The following is a 22,447-nucleotide window of genomic DNA, read 5'->3' on the forward strand; positions in this document are numbered from 1 at the left end:
ACATTCAGCCCTTGGCTGCTGAACCAAACTGAGCTAATTTTACACTTTAACACTCATGGTCCTCCACTTTACCCTACCCACAATATAATCTACGACATTCAACTTTGCACCACAGAAAAAACACCAACAGTATCAATATGGGCCTTTGAGGCCCATATTGTGAAATTAAGTGAAATTAAGTGAAATCAATGAAAATTAAGTACTGTAAACATTAAATCTTTGAAGAGATGACAAAGAACTCCTGCAGTATCACTTGTGGCAGGATGCTCCAGATTAAAAAAACACAGAACATTTAGTTATGATGGTAGTGACATTAGGCATGTTGGATCAAACTTGTGGATTGGGTGTTTTGGTGGAAGGTGTGGTGTGGTAACATAAATCTGAAGTATTGAGAACCTATACCTCTAACTCAATACATTGTTACAAACCATTGTTACCTCAACAATAAAAAAATACAATTAAAAATATTAAATTGTGTATTAAATTGCCATAAACAATATTCAATTTGGCACAAGCACAGAGTAATTGTTTTATAGAAATACTTTAAAAGACTCATGTAGTTATATTTGTTTTTTAACAAAATACCTCATCAGTTGAATCATAATATTAAATAAATATTCAGAGAAGCTTGTTATGAAAATACTTAAAGGATCGATGGGAAGTTTGACCTATCACTTCATTATTTTCATTTCATCCATAGACAGAGCCTATCAAGCAACATATCATCTTGAAAAAGCTTTCCATAAGTCAACAGACTGTCTAGTAGGAAAACAATAATTCATTTACCTGTTCACTTATAATGTGAAGATTTATTATGTGAAAGTCATGATTCTCCTGCTAAGACCATAACATAATAATTCACATATAGTAAATAATTCTTTGTTTTTGATAGAAAATATTATAACTAAGGAATAACTGAACTTTAGAGACTACAGTGTATTAAAGGAGATAATAGCATCATTAGTGATGCTATAATAATAATATACTATATTATACAGATGTATACATTTTCTAGATGTGATTATATAAAATAATTTGCATAAAACAATGCAGTGGTTATATATAACAGCTTTAATAGCACTAGTTGGAACTTTAACAATATCAATTCCTATCATACATCTCACATGTTTATAGATGATTGTTTTCGTAATAATACAAAAGGTAAACTGAGAATTCAAGCACATAGAAAACAATGGAATGGTATATGAGATTATTGTATCTATATACAAAGTGGTTAACTGATGGCAAGTTAGTGTTTTTTAATAAAAATAACTGCAAATATATATTTATGTATTTATATACACATGAATTTGAATATATAATAACATACATGTATACAATTATATGTATTTATACATATACTACCTTCATCAAAGATAGATTATACTTGAGAATTTAAAGAAGTTAAATGTTAGCTATTTACATTATTATGCCAAATAAATATAATAACTTTGAATCAAGGTAGCAGTACTTTGTGTGATAGCAGCTTGTAATTCCAAATGTTCATTATATACCAGACCATACCTATAGTTGTTCTTTATATACATCCTCTCATTAAATTTCTGCATGTCTTTGGGATAGATTATATCATCCCTGTATTATGAGACAGGAATTAAAATTTTGAAATATTATCATACTTACTCATACCAGCATGCCACAACTAGTAATAAGTCAACATCCTAATTGAATCCTCAGCACAGAGCTCTTACTGCTACTTATATAGATGTGTCCATAGGAATTTTTTAGATTAAAAACCCCCTTACTAATTCTTTTAAAGCTTGGTCTTTATCACCCTCTCTTGTTCACTGAAGATAGATATCTGAATCAAGAATAAGACTATGTGGAGTCCAAAAATATAGCCCTCATTTGATAAGGTTTTAGTTTAATTGATGTTCAAGTTCTGGTTATTTTTATTTCTCCTTAAGTGAATGTGAATTTTTACAAGTCTTATCACCGTCCTAATTATCAGTTAACTTGTATCGATTGCCACTTGATGCAGAACCCTGCACTAAATTTTAAGGCTGGAAAATGAATCTGGAATTCTTTGCATTTTTTATATGAACAATTTGGCAGGGAATTAACATCTAAGACTTTTGGAAATGCCAAAATCAAAGAAAAATTCTTGATAGAAGCCAACTTTTTTAATGTTTATGAAATGTGAGAATTATTTTAATTGAATACCTTTGTGTTCAAGATATAAAGAAGCTGACGTCTCAGAAAATCACTTAACTTTACCTACCTATCAGAAAAATTCTAATCCAACATTCGAACCTCTATTGAAAATGTTTTACTAAGCCTACAATCTTTTAAATAATTAAGGAAAGATAATATTTACTTTAATATTTTGAAATAAATTTTCTTGACATGAAATAAAAATTTGATGAAAATTGGCAAAAAGCAAAAAAGTGTACACTGTTTTTTGACATTTACAATTAATTCCACACAAATATTTATTTAATCAGACAATGTGGTTAATCACCTAGGTGAAACAGAAAGTTACCAACATTGAATTCTGGTGTAAAAGTTAATAAATTCAGTTCATAATCATTATGCACATGCTAGTTATAATAATTTACTGTCCATACCAAATCTTTATAAGCATTGTAATTAAATATAAAATGCACATTAGAATTATAATGAGTAATTAGGGCAACATAACTAATATGCATGAAAGTCCCAAAGCTCATTAAAATGTTAAAAGACAAAACCTGTTCTACCTAGTGTTTTTGCATATTTTGTATAGCTCAGTGAATGCCAGTTGAATCTGTGCATTGTTTGACCACTTTTGGTTTTTATGAATTATGCATTTAGAAGGCCTGGAAACATTTGGTTCAGTTACCAAATACCAGCTTATTTCCATTTTGGAAGAAACAGAACTAACACATACAGAAACACACCCAAACACACACATCGAAACAATTTGATATTATTACTTAGTACCTCATAGAAAGACTTCAGTTGAAAAAAATCGTGTGTGTGTGTGTGTGTGTGTGTGTGTACGTGTGTGTGTGTTATGTATGACCGTAATGGGCCATTATTTCATGGGCATAGAGTAGAACACATTGGAACAAGCTCAAAAATAATAGGCCCAGTGAAGAGCATTATCATAACCAACTTTTACACTTTTTACATTATAGTTTTTCTCCCCTTCCTCTATGAATTTCTTTTTTAAAAATGAAGAACTCAAAGTCAGGCAGAAAATCTCACTGAGCACAAATCAAAATGATAACTGAAGCAGGATTTGTTGCTTCTATCATTGTTCTGGAACCATTCCTCAAGTGTCCTTTATAAACAAACACACTGCTTCTGATATGTCCACTATAACATCAACTTTATAATTTATCATCAGACCTTGAAATTTACACACAAAGCAAATAAATTATTTGGTCTCATAAATACATTTCAAATTCAACTAATAATGATTTCTAGTCAAAATAAACACTTCTTTGACAAACATGTCCTTTTATTTGACCAAAATACAATAGTCTGTGTCTTTAATATATAACTTATTCTGAAAAATATTTAGCTTCAGATGCTATGTCCAGAAATTCTGCTGTTTCCATATCCTTGCTTACTAAAACATCTTTATTAAAAATTATTTAAGAAATGTACATTATCAGGAAATGGAATTGATATCAATATTTAGCCATAAAATACAAAAGTATTTAAGTATTATTTGTGTATTTCATGACCATAAACCAATCAACAGTGATGCTAACACACTGGAAATTGAATGTATTGAAGATAACCTAGAGGCTAAATTTTAGTAAGATCATAGGATTATAGTATTTGATAGAGATATTTTCTTTCATTTATTATATTAATTTATTCAACAAACATTTAACATGTTTCTACTATATTTATACCGGACTAGATCTTACAGAAACAGAAGATTATGATTCATGATGCCTTTTTCCTAATTCCATTTGAGCCTTGGGCTTCTCTAAGGCAAAAATCATTTAATTTATCTGTAACCACCTTACCTGCACTGTGTGTAAATAAATGAGTAAAATAGCCAATAATTCAGAATAAATATTGAGTCAGTAGATGACATATGAACATGGAAAAATATCAGAATTTCCAGTGCATCTCACTTGTTGTGGCTGAAGAAGTGGGGATACTTCCTATCATGGATCCACATCAGTTTCTCCTAGACACTTTGATAACACTTTTCTAATACATTACTTTTCCAGTCTTTGGTTTGCATAGCACTTGCTGTCCTTTTGGTTTCCATAGCAGCTCTGTTCTCTATGGTATATCTTCAGTCAGACATTCTTCACGTTGCATTACTCTGAAATTCAGTTCATTTTAGACACTCCATTTCCTGAGCAGAGAATAAAAGAAACTTTTCTTTTCATGATAGACCCAGAGAGCTTTCTTTAGCTTTGGTATGAAAGAGTCTTTGAACCTGGATGACATTGGAAAATTCTACCTACAAGTAATTAGCTGGATAATTCTTTGGCAATATTGACTCCATCATCCTTCTGTGTAGGTAGAGTAATATTCTGCAGTCCCACTGATAACTTAATTGCTCATATGACTGTTTTTACTAATGGACATATGGATATGGGCATTGCAGATATGGACTCATGAATTTTGATTGTAGCAATAGATGACTTTGTGGTTATTTGTTTCCTAGTATTATTGTAATAACTGACTAAAACATGGCATATGACTAAAGATTATCTGTGATTTCTTTGAGTCATGATATATTAGTAGATGCCATAGAAAAATACTGCTTAAATTTTTCTCTAGAACTCTGCTCCCAGATATATTGTATTATAATGACAAAACATATATTGTTACATGTGATATTGTATAATATATAAAAATTAAATGTTAATTATTACTTTGAGATCCTTTGCTCTAAGTATATTACTATAAGGAATATGTTACATTTAGTTTCACACATAATTGTAAATAGATGATCTAGGGATTTGGTCTAGGGACTTGTGATATATCATTGAACAGAACAAAATAGTTTCCTAAAGGATTATACTTTACAATGAGGAAACAGGGACAATTGGCAAATAAAGAAATAGATATATGCTATGTCAGATGGAAATAGTTGTTATGGAAAACAACAAAGAAGATATTGAAGTGGATAGGATGTTTATTTATATAGAATGAGAGAATTCCTCCTTAATAAGGTGGATCTGGAACAATGAAGAGAAGAAAATGAGGAAGAAAGACATGAAACCATCTGAAGTATCAGTATTCCAGACTGAGGAAGTTCCAAGTACAAAGAACCTGCAATGGTCTATGTCCACTGACTATCAAGTAGTCCAGTGTGACCACAGCAGATTGAGCAAGAGAGTGGACAGAAATGGGGCCAGAGAAATAGCAGGAGAATCAGGTCATTTAGGGATTTGTGGCCCATTCTAATGCATTTGTCTTATATTTTGAATGAAAGAAGTCAGGAAGTGTTTGTATATAAATATTTGACTTGTTTTAATGGAAACACTGACTGCTATAGTAAAATGGCCTTTAGATGGAGAAAGGACTGAACCAGGGAGACCAGTTAGGAGACTTGGAATATTCCAATATAATAGTTAATATTACTGTACATCAGCATGACAGTTATGGGGTGGTGAGAAGTGATAAGATGTATTTTAAAGTCAAAACCTATAAGATTCTAAAAACTCTCAAGACTTTGAATGTTTTATAATGACTTTGATGTACTGGTAATAATAGTTATTCATCATATCCATAGGTAGGCTTTGCAGGATGAGAGCAGAAAAGAAAGGAATTTACTAATTTTGACCTTAGGGGCACTAAATAAATTTGAGATTATAAGGAGAGTATCAGTTGCTATTGACACAGTATCTGTATAGATATATATCTAAATAGATAGATCTCTATCTATATATCTCTGTATTGAGCTGCAGAAAAGATTAAATGTTTTCTCTAATTCATGTGCTTATTGACATGGGAACACTTTTTTGTCAGTCAGATTTTTCCTTTCTTGACACATCCTTTAGTTTTCAAATTACTGATTTGTTAGGTAGAGCGCTCTCATACCACATTTTATTTAGTCATTTTAAGAAGGATGACATTTTCCCTTGTAAAACAAGCTTATTCCCAAATAAACCCACACTATTGTTTCTGAAAATTGTAGCTTTCCTACCTCCCTTCCTCCCACCTCCTTTGATTTCTTGAAGATACATTATTTGCAGGTAAAATGTCTCTCCTACTTTATGTCTTCTTATTCTTTTACTCTTAGTTACTGCTTAACTGTGCTCTAATTTAGCTTTCTTTCTCTATAAATAGAAGTGTCCAAAGCTGTGTTTTTCAAATGGGAAGAAAAATTACCTTTCAATTCTACGCTAGTATCACTTCCTGCTATGTTGTTTTTCTCCTTGTTCTTAACTTCATGGCAAGTCGATGGATAAAGCACATCTGTTGCAGAGTCATGACTTCTTTGGCCATAGTCTTTGCATTATATAGAAATACTTTGACAGTGCAGCCTCTAATCTGCAGATCTGAGCATACAACTGCTTGCCACATCAAAATAAATGAAAAGGTAGAAATGGCTCAGTATAATGGTCATTTTCTAACTAGGGAAATATCACTTAAACACATTTCCTATAGTTTTTCTACACTTCTAATATTCTCCCTCTTGCAACTGAGGACTGTGAGCAGCGGAAAATGGTTAACTTATAACTAAATTTCTATAATACAAATCTCAGTTTTTCTTTAATTTCATTTTTTTCCTATCTACTCAAAGGCTTTCTTTTCACTTCCTCTAACACTGTGTGTTTAGGAAGTAATTCTTTAGAATATATTAACAATATGAATTATTCATTTTTCAGAATTAAACAATTTTTAATAACTGAATTTTAATCAACTTTTTAAATGTGCTATTTTAAGATTATCGAAGGCCACAGAAACAAGAAGAAATAATAAATCATTCAGTCAACTAAGAAATATGATCAAGTGATTATTCTGCAGAGGGCAGAAATCATGCCAGCCCAAGGCTCCTGATGCCTTCAGCTTTAAGTAGGTCCTTGGAGGAAGCTGACCTGGAGGCCAGAGGAAAACATGATCAGATAAGGGATAAAGAGAGAGTCCACCAATGTTAACCCTCTCTATTACCAAGTACATCTTTATAGCTCTCAGTTTTTAGATTTATTGACTTCAAAAATCTTACATTTATATAAAAGTCTAATGTATTCACATTAGAGATCCGCATTTATCTTTGAAAAGTTTCCATGGCTTACAAGATGGCAATAAACATAATAGAAACTTAAACAACATATGCTGACTAATTATAATACATTAGAAAGTTTGCCCCATGAGAAAAAATATTCCCAAGAACATTTTCTTATTTAACAGGAAATCTAAAGAAAGAATCTGAAGTCTTTATTTTTTGAGCAATCACTGATTTTTTTTTTTTATATCAGGACATTTGTATTAGTTTCAGTATGAAAAGAATGCATTCAAATGTTTAAAGATTTGGAAGGTTTATACTAAGGGGCAACTTTTGTTATAAGATGGTACGTGCTGAGAATAGAGATGCCTTTGGAGAATCCCAGCTTCATAATTCCTGCAAACTTGTCCCAATGTATCCAAACCAATCACATGCAGCTATAATTTCAGCATGACTGACAATATAGAAGAGATCAAATCATGAATAAAGTCTAAAGAAAGAAAGTTTGGTGTACAGCTAGGAAAACAGTGAACCATTTAATTCCTATTGATACAGCTGGTGGCCCAATAAATCTCAGGCATATTTTACAGTGGATGCATCACTGGAGTAAGCATTGCTGACTATAAAGGGACAACTACTTCAAGCTGTAATTTCACTAGTGCTGACCCTTGCCAAAAGCATATGAATGAATTCTGCCTAAGCGCAAACAGATTTCTCATTATATAACCCTTTCTCTCCTTGCTCTTCTCTATTTTCTTATCAGCTATGGATAATCAAGCATCTATCTTTAATGACTTCTAACAGGTGCACACTCGTAATCAAATTAATATCAGATCTTTCACACTAAAGTGTAAATGACTAATGAAATTTTAAATATATTTAACCTTCCTGAGAAGGGTTCAAAATATAATCATACTAAACCGAGTTTAGGAAAAGAATTCTTTCACTGTAGTTGTAAAGAATGCACAGATTTTCTTTTTCAAGGATATAGGCAAAGGCCTTCACCAATGTCCATAAAATGAGACTTTGTATGCAGTTATGAATCTTAACTCTAAAATTTATAAAACAGTTTGCTTTTATACACATCTGTGGAAATATAAGGGGAAAAGAGATCATAGCTAATTGCACTGTCATGCAGGATATTAAATGTTTAATGAAAGGATTGAGGTCAAGTATACATGTGAAATTCCATTTATCATTGTCTTTCTTGTGAAAGAGAAAATCTCATCAGTACTTTGATCTCTTATATTTCCAAATACATAAAGTACCTCTATAATTTTCTATCTTTCTAAAAAGGGTGTGTATATTTTAGGCATTTCTATCACATTATTGAATCCAAGCCTCTTCCTTCTTAGTCAGCAAGAAATAAGACAAAATTTTCAGAGAAAATTTTCTTAACTACACTAAAAAAGCAGGACAAGTGTGGGATTGTGGGAGATTAAAATGTAGTTCAGGTTTCCCCTGCTATCCAAAAGTAGACTATTCCTGTTTGGTATGATTTGGTAGGTTGTTTTTAGTGTCTGGTAATACTGTAAACATTTCCTTTTAAATAAATGGTAAAAGAGCCTCCCCTGGTGGTGCAGGCGGTTGAGCGCCGTGCTGTGAAGCTGTCCACAGCCTCTGTAGCGCTGGTTGGATACTGGCCAGCCAGTGAGAGTCTCACATGGCATAGCAGACCTCTCCTGTCACACCCACTGCTCCCCTCAGCAGTGTATTTCGTCAGTCTACCTGTTCTGTTCCCCGCTATGCTCTGGTGAATCCTCTCACCCTCCCACGCATCTGGCCTGTACCCCAGTTCTTGTATAAATAAATAAATAAATCTTTTTAAATAAATAAATAGTAATGGCATTCCCAGACCCAAAATTGAATTTACCAAATAAGAACAATTTACTTTGGTATATGAGGGAAAATCTTCCTATCGGTCCATATTTTAATGAATCCTGTGCTTATAGTACTAAGACAATAAATTTTAAAAATATCAGTTCCCCTTTCTGTTCATATCTTATCATGATTTCATGTTCTTAAAGCAAGCAGAACTGTGATACCCTATTCACTTATAATAATTCCTGCTTAATAATAATGTTTTTATGACTGCTAACTCTTTCATTGTAAAGTATTAGGGTAAGCACTTTCCGCAAGTTGTTTTATGTTGTCTACACAATAATCCTGGAATAGGTATTATCTGTTTTATAGATGGGAAAGTGTGTATGTAGGGGTTAAGTAACACATATAGTGAATGCTGTTTTACTCCACAGCAAAGATATTTAACTCTTTCACCACTGCGTAAATGTTGACAGTTTTGGGACACTGAAGATGTGTCACAAGCTAAAATATTTCCATCCCCTGTGAAAGGTGACCTAATTTTATTCAATGTGCAAGTCCTTTGCCTCATGAAGGTTATGATTAAACTGTTTCAATAGTTAGACTTTTTAATATGACTAGATAATTATATTTTCTTGGCAGTAACATGTAGCTCTTAGCTTCCTTTGAGATCAGATTTGCCCATAAGGCAAGGACATGTTTGCTTCATGAAAATATGTGATTTCCCTTATGATCCATTTCTGTGAAATCCATGCCATGTTTTGAAGGGTTGTCATTATTTCTCACCCTGAGTTGCAACAACCTATCAAGGAAGAATGTTTTCAACTACCATCTTCATCTAAATAATGGTGTATTGATCATATTCTATATGATATGTAGTAGTAGATACTGGAAATCTTAAAATACTCTTGTAGATACTGGAAATCTTAAAATACTTTTAAAGACTGTCTATTTGACCAACGCTGTCTTAGGGTAGCTCAAAAGTTTTAGACTCTAGACCACGGTCAACATGATTATTTACCACAGTGCCTTCCTAGATAGCTCCAGTAGGACTCATTTCTCTATCATTTACTTCTCTTCAATATTCCCCTCTCTTCTGCGTTGTAATTATTTAACATACACCTTCATCTTTCTCCATAGTATTGAGGGGACAGAGAGGTAGTTTCATTTCCTTAAGGCTTTCAATTCATTAAGGTTACTAAAGTAATTCTTGGGTTGACTCATTTTTTAAAATATAATAAAACTCTGTATGTAAGTATAGTTCCAATTGAGGATGGCAGAAGGGGAAGGTCTTTGTGGCTATTGTCATATAATTAAGAAAACTTGAGTCTTGATTAGGCTTGTTAGGTGCCAAGGGCAGAAGTTCTGTTGCTTGCACCTGCAGAGCCTGGAGTTTTGGAAGAAGAACCTTTAATTATCTTCATCCTGACATGACTGACTAAACAATGAAAAGAAATAATCCCACCGAGTAAATGAAAAGGGAAAACTATTTTATGAGCATCTAATCACACAGGTGTTAAATATCCATTCTTGACCCTTTCACTGCTGGTTTTTACCAACATCTGTACTTTGCTGTTCTCCAACATCTGTCTAATAACATTCTTCAAAAGTTGATTTTTTCCCCCCACTGTGCAATTATTTCAGCTCATACCCATATAGAATTTGACACAGGGGTGGTATGACTAAATCTTAGCAGTGTGCATAATCAATATGTTCCAAAGGATGCCTTTGTACAAATATGACTGCTAACTCTTTGAGGAGTTCAAAGGGTCACCTGTTTTGCTACTTCAGTATAATTGAAAGAAGTTACATCTGAGCAAGACAACAAAACTATCTCCATGGGAAGAAAACCATTTTCAAAACACAAATGCATGTAGATGCACATATTTACAATCCCACTCCCTGAGTAAACAACTTACACTGCCGGTCCTGCACCACAATTTCCCGAGCAGTAGAGTTTAATGGCGAAGGAAACAATCTCTTGGTGTACTGCTCACATTTTATCATTTAATCATCTTTTCTAGAAAAGGTACTATATGATTTCTTAATACCTGGAAAATTGTAGTGAAAAAAAGCATTGCTTTTGTGCAACTTAGCTAAACATACTTAAAATCCAGTTATAGATTTAATTTGTCATAATTCTTATGAATATATATTTCTGGCAAATAAGTTACTGTATCCTTAAGGTACAAATAATGGAGGCATTCTGCTCATATAAAATTCATTAGTACATTATAGCTCATGGTCACATACAAACCTATTAAAACAGTGATGATTGTTGACCTGAAAAGTCATGGGTCACATAACATACATGGGGAAGAAACTTCAGATATGTAACAGTACAACTGCTCAACAGAAACAAAAGCATTGGAACTACAAGAACACCAATATAAAACCTTCTCAATTCTGGGCTCTCATAAGTTTGGAAAATCCTCTTGAACTCAAGAGATTAATTGGGTATGTGGACAACACAGTCTGAGAAGTGCTTTAGGAAAGAAACTTGTTGAGTATAATCAGACATTTCTGTGGCTGCAGAACTTTTTATTTATATGAAGTAGCAGGTTTCAGAATGATAAACTTGGAATTTCGCTAAAAATATTCTCTCAATGCCAGTCAACTAAAATGAGTTGACTCAGGTCCAATGTAACAAATGGTCTATTTAAAATTTCTCTCAGTTCTTACTTTTTCTAGATATTGACCAATGATTTTTTTTTATCATCCTAAAGACTACTTCTAGTTGCTCTGCCTATTCCCTCTCCTGCCTCTTCACACCTCTTGTTGGCATAGCAGCCAAACATTTTTTGCAAGTGTTAATCAAATCATGTATCAGCTCTACTCAAAATCTCTAAAGTATCTCTCCTTAGAATAAATTCAAAGTTTACCATGAGCTACCAAACCCTATAGAATGTGGGCCGCCATTGCTTTTAGACACTTCCTCTCCTCTATATTCTTCCTCACTTATTCTACTTTAGCCACAACAATCATTTGAAGCTCCTTCATCGTATTAAGTATATTTCCACTGCAAATACATTCTTCACACAGATCTCTGACTTTTCCATTTTCTCTTAATAACTTCTTACAAATAGCTATATGACTATTTGTCATATCATTCATGCATTCAAATAAGGAACTCAGTAATTGCAACATATCAAATAGCATACCTTGCTGTTCTTTTACCCTCCTTAACTTCCATCTTAGTTTATATCACCCCCTGACATTTTATTTATTTGTTTGTTTGTTTGCACTTGCAAGTATGGGCTCACACACAGAGTCAAGAATATTAGCAATTTAAGACCAGGGATATATTTTTTAAATAATATGATCTCCATATTATTGATGAAGTAAATAAAAATAAGTAAGTGGATTAGTTCTATTCCTTTTGAATAGTCATTTTCAATTGAGACAGACTAATTCAAATACATATTTATTCATGTCCCCAAGAAAAATTCAATAGAGACTTCAATTTTAAGTTTGTAATTTTAGCATAAAAATGAAATCTACATAAGACTACCCATTACATTTTGATTATCCACAAATCATAACCATTAAATTTTCTAATACACAAAATGATATTTGTCCTTTTTCTTATGCACAATGTTATTAATTCTTCATTCACTTTGTGCTTCCATATGACATTTAGGTGTCTCCATTTGCAGTGTCTATCATAGCAACCTGTGAACCCCTAGACAGGAGGACCATGTCCCTTTAACTTGTGTGGTAAAGCACCTTGTGCTGAGCCATATGCACACTGTACTGCATAAAAGCCTTTTAATGACAAATTAGATTTTTATTTCGGTTCATTACGCCTGAGTTTTCAGGCAATGTTCCGGATTTCATGGTTTTGTTTGTAATGAGTCATGGCCCCCTTGACAAACAAGAGAGTAATTAAACTAACCAGGTTATCAATAGAAGCTTGTGATGGATCTCCTGTTGCATATGGTTATTTCATCTTCAATAATAGTTGGATATCATAAAAGATTACAGCCTCTTGGTATGACAGAGAGAAATGAAAACCTGAGAGAACAAGACTGAAAATACAATCTTACCTGTATTTCTTACAAACAGTATCATAATACTTAAAGAATAGTTGGGTTTTTACTTACATATGTCTTTTGTATATATTATTGACTTTTATGGGGGTGCATAAATCTTTGCTTAACAAATAAAGTTAAAATTTACTAAGTGATTCTTTATATTGCATGAAGGAGAGAACATGCATACCTGTAAAATACCTTTATATTTTATTCAATTTTTTTGTAAACATGTTTCATTATTTTTCACCATGCTATTATCAAGCACTTTAATAAAAACATTTCTTTGCAATATTTTTAGAACTATTGTTTGACCTTTATGATCAAGAATACTACAAAGAAATAGAGGTGCTGTAATTTTAAAGTGAAGTTTCACCCTTCACAGAAAGTGATGACTATGCTATGTATTTTAAAACAAAAGGCAATGTTCTGTTTTAAGAGTGTTTATAGTTTTGCATATAGAAAAAAACATTAAACTCAGTATTTTTATTACTTTTTAAAGAAACAAACTATATCCATAGTATATACTTTTTTCAGGTTATTTGTCTAAATAAATTAGTATTTGCATCTTTGTGGTTCTTCTTGTACTTCTTTCTCATAGTTATTTAAAATATACACTTTGTTAAAAAGATTGACAGGAAAAAAATGTATGTGAAAAGGACAGGTATATAAAACTCCATTGGAAAAAATCTAGATCTCAATAAACCATGGGTTTGGTGATAACTTTTTTTAGATATCACACCAGAGACATCATCCATGAAAGAAATAATTGGTAAGCGGAACTTCACTAAAATTATATTTTCTACTATGCGAAACACACTATCACAAGAAAGAGAAAAAAGTCACAAACTGGGGGAAATATTTGCAGGAGACACATTTCATAAAATACCATTATTCATAATATACAAAGCACTCTTAAATTCAACAATAAGAAAACAAACACCCTAATTAAAAAAAAAAAAATGGGCCAAAGACTTTATAGCAGTTACCTCACTAATATTTGAATACTTTGTGACCCAGTTGGGTTGACACAAAATTAATCATCACACTACATTTCCCTTGTTCGTTGTTGCTTAAGCCATGCTGATCTTGGTTTCTCAAATGCCAGGCTTGCTTCAGCCTCTGGACTTACTGAATGTTAACAGTTCCTTCTTGGAAAAGTCTTTCTCTAGATAACCACATAGTAAGCTCACCCATCTATATTTAGTCTTTGTTTAAATCTTACCTTCTCAATGAGAACTGTACCGATCACCCTACATGAAATTGCTATCCATTATTCTTTCTAATTCTTCATACTCATCTTTAATAATTTTTAAAGCATTGCTTATCACAGTGCATATCACAAATATGTAACTAATAACATCAGTTATCATAGTTACTGCTTATACTCTGTATGTGCTTTTATTGCTTATAGTCTCCTTCCCCTTCTAGAATGTAAACTTCATCACATCAGAATTTGACTGCTTTCTGCCTTGAGAAATGCCTGGCAGGTAGTGATGGCTCAATAGCTATTTGATGAATAAAAATGTCTATGCTACAAAGGTTTTTAAGCAACATTTTGTGCCAAGCACTGTGTTTTGATCTCTGAATATGTGAGGATGAATCAAATATTTACCTGCCTTCAGGCAGCTGACAAGGAAGCCTCACTTATCCATTAATAATTACAAGAGAGAAAGTATAAGTTTGAGAGATTTAGATGAACTACTCAAAGATGGAAAAGCTATTTCCAGTCAGAGCAAGAGGGATGAGTTTAGCAATAGTGACACTTAAATTGGGCCTTGAGTCTGTGGAAATGAAGAACAGCATTGCAGGTAGAAGAAAGCACATTTTTAAAAATTCTGAAATGCTAAAGCCCAGGGAGTAATCTAAGGAAAACAGAATATTGAAAGAGCTTAGGCTCTGAGTCAATATGCCTGACTTCAAATCCAATGCTAGCTGAGTAGCTGTGTGGCCTGTTTAACCTCTCTGAGCTTCAGTTTCAGTTTTCATGTGTGTGAAATTTGGATAATGCCATCTAGCTTAAAGCATTATTGTGAGGACGTTACGAACATAAAGTGCCTTGCCCAGTGAATAGCTCCAGGTGATCACTCAATAAATGAGAGTTATTATTGGAGTATAGGGACCAGAGGACAGATGAAGTGTTGCCCTCACTAATGCCATTTTTCCAGTAGCAAGCAAGGCCAAAATGCATTGCATTTATTCTGCACTCCCTGAAACATTCATCTATTGTCCAACTTGGAAAATGAACCTGCAAATGACTACTCTTGTATTAAAAGCATGAAACACTAAAAATATGATACATTGGCCTATCAAGCATAATACTGCTTTGAATATAGAAGGAATAAAAACATGTGTGTTATATTTCTGCTGAAGATTGTTTTCCGTCCCTTACTAGTTTTTTGTTTGTTTCTTTTTCAGTTGCTCCTACTATTCAGGAAATTAAATCTGGCACTGTGGCCCCTGGACGCAGTGGATTGATAAGATGTGAAGGTGCAGGTGTGCCGCCTCCAGCCTTTGAATGGTACAAAGGAGAGAAGAAGTAAGGACTTTGTGATCATTACTGTATTTCAAGCACTTTGAGTTAATGTGTTTGTGTTTCAGATACTTACTTTAAGCAATTTCTTTAACTGGCTTGAATGATTCTCAGCAGCCTCCTCCTGGGTAGTCAAACTGAAGGGGTTCACATGGGAGAGATGAGTAGCTAATGGCATTCAGAAGAAATGTCCACTTTGGTTTATATGATCTCAGATATGCCTGCAAATCCCCTCTCACTGATGCATTTCATTTCATTCTCTCCCTTTGGAAGCAGAATACCATGTTCTTGCTGGTGACCATGTTTACTTGGGAAGCAAACCTGCTCTTAAAAAACTTGGGCACAGCTTCCACAAGTGCACTTCAGAAGCAATCAGAGCTGCTGTCTCTGCCTAGCTTCCTTGATAAGCCTCAACCCTTTCACCTGCCTTACTCTCCTGCAAGATATTTTAACATGTTGTTTTATAGGACACTGTGGTTTAGATATTCTAACACTAAAGCAGCTGTAAAGGAGATAATGTACACAGTTAAGGAACTAAGCAAAGGGATTTTAGGCTAACCTAACTTCAGCGCTGCATGATTGTCTTCTTGAGAAGCCCCAGAAAGCCTTGGCAAGTGCTATTAAACAAGAGAAGACAGGGCTAGGCTACTTTCTCTTTACTTTCAACCAGTAAGCTGATTCAGACCTCTTGAGCTGCTCTTACCGAGCTATTAAAGAGTGAGACCCCTGTACTTTAACTGGAAGAGATAATGCAGAGGGGGGAGGGTATTGCCTATATAATATATATCTTGCCTCAAAGCTAGGAGTGATGTATTCAATAAAATGCTAGGTTGAACCATATGAAATTGCCATTTTTTTCCATCAAAAAATAAATATCAGGGCCTCCCTGGTGGCATGGATGGTTGAATGCAGTCCTGTGAAGCTGCCCGCAGCCTCTGCAGCGCTGGTTCGATCCCCAGCCACCAGGTGAGGGTCCCACATGGCGCACAGACCTCTCCTGCCACCTGCTGCTCCCCTCAGCAGCAGTGTACTTTGTCAGTCTGCCTGTTGTGCTCCCTGCTCTGGCTCTGGTGAATTCTCTTACCCTCCCACGCTTCTGACTACCCAGTGCTTGTATAAACAAATAAATCTTTTTTAAAAAGATTTATAAAAAAAAAAAAGTTGATATGTATGGGCCTCCCAGGTGTCATAGTGGTTAAGTGTCAGCACTCTCACACTATGACTGCTGTGATTTGAGTTCGATCCCCAGTGTAAAGGGCAGGAATGAACCACAGTGCAGGTTTTTCTGATCCCATGCAGACCGGGTAAAGGAGGAGTCAGAGTCCTCAGTAGTTTTGCAGGTTTTTTATTTGGGGTTCACCAGGCATATGACAGGCAGGGGTGCTGGCTGGGGGCCTGGGAGGCTGGCAGGCCTCCCAGCCCCCAGCAAGTCTTCACTCTATCTGGGCTCTCTAGCGTTCGTTCTGCTGCTTCTTGGCTTCTCTTTCGGCTTCTGCTTCGGCTACTGCTGCTGCTGCTGCTGCTGCTACTGCTGCTGGCATCCCCGTGACGCCGCCCTTAAAAGCACAGTCTTAACTCAGCTGAATCCCATTTACCTATGCCCACACCCTATTCCAGGTGGCCGCCATCAGGCATGCATTCAGGACAAGGATCCATCATCTATCCTGATGGCGGAAGGGCAGAAAAGCCTGATATTTTCTTTACCCTACACCCAGCTAGGGAGCTAACCCATATATGGCACAATAGACTTCTCCTTTCTCTCCCATTGCTCCCCTTAGCAGTGTATGTCAGTGGATCTGCCTGTTCTACTCCCCACCTCTGTCTCTGGTGAATTCTGTTAACCCTCATACCTCTGGCCTGTATCCCAGTTCTTCCATGTATATATAAATAAATCTTAAAAAAAATTATATGTAGAAGATATTCTCTCGTCAACACCCATCTTAACAATTAAGGATATCACCTTATCTCTCTTGTTCTAAATAACTAACTTTGGGTTTACTTAATTTTTTTTATAAATATTTTATGTGCAACCATTCCTGTAATTTAAGGTATTCAATTTTAATTCTTTTAAATTAAAATTCTAGTAATTATCACCTTTACTAATTTGAAATCTGCTTCCTGTGACTTCGTGAAATCCTGCTTATTTTTATATGCTACTTAGAGTTAGAGAAATAGTTCTATCTTAGAGTTAGATAAATCATGCTTATTTTTATATGCTACTTAGAGTTAGATAAATAGTTATATGCTACTTAGAGTTAGATAGTTAGATAAATAGTTAGATAGTTAGATAAATAGAAAATAGTACCCTTGTGCCACCCTACAAGACTAATATATATTCACACACCAATATACTATTATATTCTTTCTTAGGTTCTGATAACCCAGACAGAAAAGTTTTTCATTTTTGATTATATGGACAAACATCTGGAGGAGTGGTTCTTAATCTATTGAAAATCATGATACCTTTGTTGAAATACAATTTTGTTTAGAATTCCAGTAAGTAACATCTATGAAAGTAGTACTTCTCTGGTATTCTCTCTGACTTAGGGAGAATGGATCCTCAATTCCACCTGTTCAGAATGCTCGCTTTGGCTATAACATCCTGGTGGTGTGACTCCAAATCCCAGGTCCTCCACAAAGCAGAGTTTAAATAATGACTTATATTTCAAGTCACTTTTAAATCTCTTCCATTCTTTTTTTAAAAGCTAAAAATTATTCCTGTAGTATGAGTGAGAGCTCCTCTTTGTTAAAGACCATTTTGTATCTAATATTTTGGGAAGTTGTTTCCTAATTTATTTTTGTTCTCTCTCTTTCCCTTATTCAGCAACGATTGTCAAAATGAAGGCTTTATCCTCTGTCCACTTTGTCAGCCTATAGACAATGTAGCAAAGGGTCGATTTGTGCCCATAGTCATAGCTTCAGTGACTGTTTTTCCCCCAACTTAAGAGATAGACTATAGTTTCTATTTAGATCTTCAAAGGAATTTATTTTTTTAAAAATTTATTTATTTATACAGGCATAGGGCTACAGGCCAGAGGTGTGGGAGGGTGAGAGAATTCACCAGAGACAGAGCCGGGAGCAGAACAGGCAGACTGACGAAGTACACTACTGAGGGGAGCATCGGGTGGGAGGAGAGGTCTGCGCGCCATGTGGGGATCTCCCTGGCCGGCCGGGAATCGAACCCATGCTGCAGAGGCTGTGGACAGCTTCACTGCACTGTGCTCAACCCACTGCACCACTGGGGAGGCCCTAGATCTTCAAAGGAATTTAAACCAATGCTAAAAAAAATGTAGATTGATTCCAGCCAATGTCCTTCCCCAACACACACACATACACATATTCAAGAAGCTGTGATCAAATGTACTTTTCAAAGGCAAACATATTTGCATTTCAGAGAGAATATACAGTTATCATTTGTGAGAGTTATATTTTAGGAATTATACAAATACCCCCAGAATATCTCAGTTCCTCTCAAAATTATAATAAAGCACACTTGAATATATACAAGGAAAGGAGAGAAAGAATTCTATTTGCTGAATGGTTGTTATTATATCCACTGGTAAGAACTGTCATGCTCCATTCAGGGACCAGATCATTCAAACATTTATTTCATTTAAAATGTAAGCTAACATGAGCACTTGCTAAAATGGACAGACAATATTCTAAATGGTTAACAAATATTAGCTTATTTTATTTTCACAACAAAACTATAAGACAGATTCTATTATTATTGAGGTGGGGGCATACCAAATCAGTGTGTTTTTAAGTAATTTGAATATATTCATACAGTTAGTGGCAGAGCTGGAATTTGAACCCAGGAAGTCTAACCTGCACTCTAACCATGGATTTAAACCCTATAATATGGGACATAGTACAGATTATGCACCTCGGAGTCTATCAAGAATAATTTGAAATGTCATCATTAAATGCCGAGGGTAAAGGCATTGCAGGTCAGTAATGAATTAGTAAAATAATACTGCTTATACAAACACTCACTGATAGTTCTCCAATTTATTTAGTCATAGACACAGAAGTAATGGCATCAAGGTGGGCACACAGAGAAGAAACAGGTATAGCATGTTTCCAAATTGTTTTCTTGACCTTAGGGTCTCTGATGGGAGCATGAGGCTGTCAAAAACCTTGTCAGAATACAGCAGAGTTTTTCCAAGATCTTGAGGAGTTTTATTTCCTAGGGATCTTTTATACTTGGGTCATACAAAAAAATACTCAGAAATAACTTACTCTCTTCACTTCTACTTAAGGAAATGTTTACAAACCTCTTAAATCTCTCAAGTCAAGCTCTTCAAAGCCAGATCTTCATTCGAGTAAATATAAATAAGCTCAAATAAAAAAGCCTTTTTAGTATGTGGTCAGTCTCAGTGTGATCTCTACAGTTTGGCATCCTATAAAATCCATTTCTGTGTGCTTGGAATTAGCTGCTTAAAAACCTTTAAGAAACGTTAAAATTAAGGACAATTAAGAGAAAAGAAGAAATAAGTACAAATTGCTTTCTAGGTCCTTTAAATTCTTTTATCTCATTGATTTTTCAGATTTCTGTATTTATCATTCTCAATTTATTAATGACAAAATTGAGACACAAGAGACTTAGAATAGTTGTCCAACATACTCAACATGAAATTGCCATCAGGATATATTTTAGACTTGCCAGCCTCTCAGCTCATGTCCTTTTCCTCAAATACAATGTTATTATTAGGTATATATTGCTAAGGAACACATTAACCCAAAATTTAACATCTGAAACTAGTAAGCATTTATTATCTCACTTTCACTGGGTGAGGGATCTTAAGAGCAGCTTAGCTGGATGGTGATAGTTCAGGGTCTCTCATCAGGTTGCTGCTCAAGATATCACCTGTTCATTTGAAGGTTTGATAAGAGCTGGAGAAGCTGCTTCCAAAGTCGCGCACTCATAAGTCCACCAAGTTAGTGCTAGTTATTGGCAGGTGATCTCAGTTAACTACCATATGGACCTTTCTCTAAATTGCTTGACTGTCTTCGTGACATGACAGTTGACTTTTCCCAGATCTAGTGATCAAAGATAGTAGACCGTTTATGTCTCAGCCCCAGAAGTCATACTCTGTCATTTGTGAAAAACCTTACTGGCTAGATAGGGTGACACTCTTCAGTGTTTGAGGGGCAACACAGGGACATGAATATCAAGAGGTGAGAAGCATCTTCAAGGATGGCTCCCAAGTATCTCCTCATACATAATGTAATTATTTGCCTATTGGAAATACTAGTCATTGCATGTTCAACTTACTGCATGGTTTATAAAAGCATCACAGGAATAACTAAAGTTATATACATCATATTCTAATATTACTCCTTAGTATAAAGTTATTTTTTTAATACTATACTCTGTTTCAGCCTACCTGTCAAGAATATGCCTAGTAGACTTAACTCTAACTCATATGCTTTTAGTATCAGGAAATCAGAGTTTGGAGTTCATTACTTAAAGCAAAATTTTCAACTTTTTTTCTTGATAACAGAGATGATTGATAAGAAGATTTTCCTTATATGGAGTGAAAGGAAACTTTCAAAAGTGAAAGGACATTTTCAGAATAAACAAAATACTATAGAGAAGATTATGTCTTGATGACATGAATTTAATCTATGGATTGAGAACAGTACATTCTCTTAGGATTAAGACTAAAACCATGGGCTAACATTTAAATAAATATTGCAAAAACATGGGATTTGTATCACTCTGGGAAGGGGCATGGCGATCTTGTCTTAGGTCAGAATTTTGCTTTTTGCTCGCTTGTTTTATCTTTTTTTTTTTTTATTTTTCTGAAATATAAACCTCTGACCTAGAAAGATGTACCTTTTGTTTCCTTATTACAAGTTTAACTGCTCTATGATTTTTAAATATTATTTTTTTACTTTGTTTGTTTTCAGCATAATGATTAGTAACAGCAATGTGTTTTGAATTTTTGAATTGCAACAAGATTTCTGTTACAAGTCAACCCCATGAATGAAAAACAAATTGTAAAATATTGCACCTTATCAATACATCAGTTAAAAGGCAAATGTGTACCTAAAAAATGGAATATTTTGTATTTGACAGTTAGAACCTGTGTTTTGATTTTTAAGAAATAAATTTCAAATTTAGCAGATGCGTTTTTAAGTCATTCCTTACAACATAGCATGCCAGCCCCTCTATCATTTCAGAATAATGTTAATTGCTCATTCTATATCACTGTTTATCACTATTTTGAAGATATATGATGAGCATTTATTACTATTTTGCCTTATAAAGGATTAGTTATCTACATGCATAAGATCCACATGCACAGATACCTAAAAAGTGTATATAGGTTCCAGTGAATTGATGGAAAATGCTTAAAATCAACCATGCAAAATAAACCATGTTCACTTTACACAGAAGTATGCTGACCTTTTTCAGTTGGGTTAGGTTTTCACTTTAGGGGATGATGATTTTTCATTCTTGGCTTTACAGAGGTGAGATGAACTTGAAAAATCATAATGAAGTGGAGTGACCTTTCCTCTCCATTTTCCTATTCTAGATATTTACTACCTAATCATAAATTTCATCTGAGCATTCACTTTGATGAAAGAATTTGAAAGAAAGGGTCTTCTCCCCTTTCATTTTCAAAGTAACCAGAATAGTTAATATCTGTTTCTATCCTCAGGGATCCTTCTTCATTGCTATGTTACATGTAATTTATTTATGTTAAAGTTATGGAAATATATTTATGTAGCACATTGTGATTTCAAGGCATTTTCATATATGATAGTTTTGAAAAATGTGCACCTTTTTACATTTCACTTACATAAAGTCAACACTTAAAGCTTGAGGTGCTAAATGAGAGAAATGGAAAAAAGAGAAAAAGAGATATAACAGTAACAATGTAAATGTGATGGACTTGTTAC

At 34.2% G+C, this 22,447-nt stretch overlaps 1 protein-coding gene across 5 annotated transcripts in view; it reads left to right on the forward strand.

The window, feature by feature from the left end:
- NEGR1 (neuronal growth regulator 1) overlaps positions 1–22,447 on the forward strand; it is a 788,184-nt gene that overhangs the window by 588,858 nt on the left and 176,879 nt on the right. For all 5 annotated transcript variants that reach the window (XM_054691007.1, XM_054691009.1, XM_054691008.1 and 2 more), the window contains exon 5: positions 15,421–15,541. In XM_054691007.1, coding sequence (XP_054546982.1) covers positions 15,421–15,541 — 121 coding nt within the window. The remainder of the gene's footprint in view (positions 1–15,420; positions 15,542–22,447) is intronic.

Source organism: Talpa occidentalis, unplaced genomic scaffold, assembly GCF_014898055.3.
Source record: "Talpa occidentalis isolate TD23 unplaced genomic scaffold, MPIMG_talOcc4v2.1 talOcc4.9, whole genome shotgun sequence".
Taxonomy (NCBI): Eukaryota; Metazoa; Chordata; class Mammalia; order Eulipotyphla; family Talpidae; genus Talpa; species Talpa occidentalis.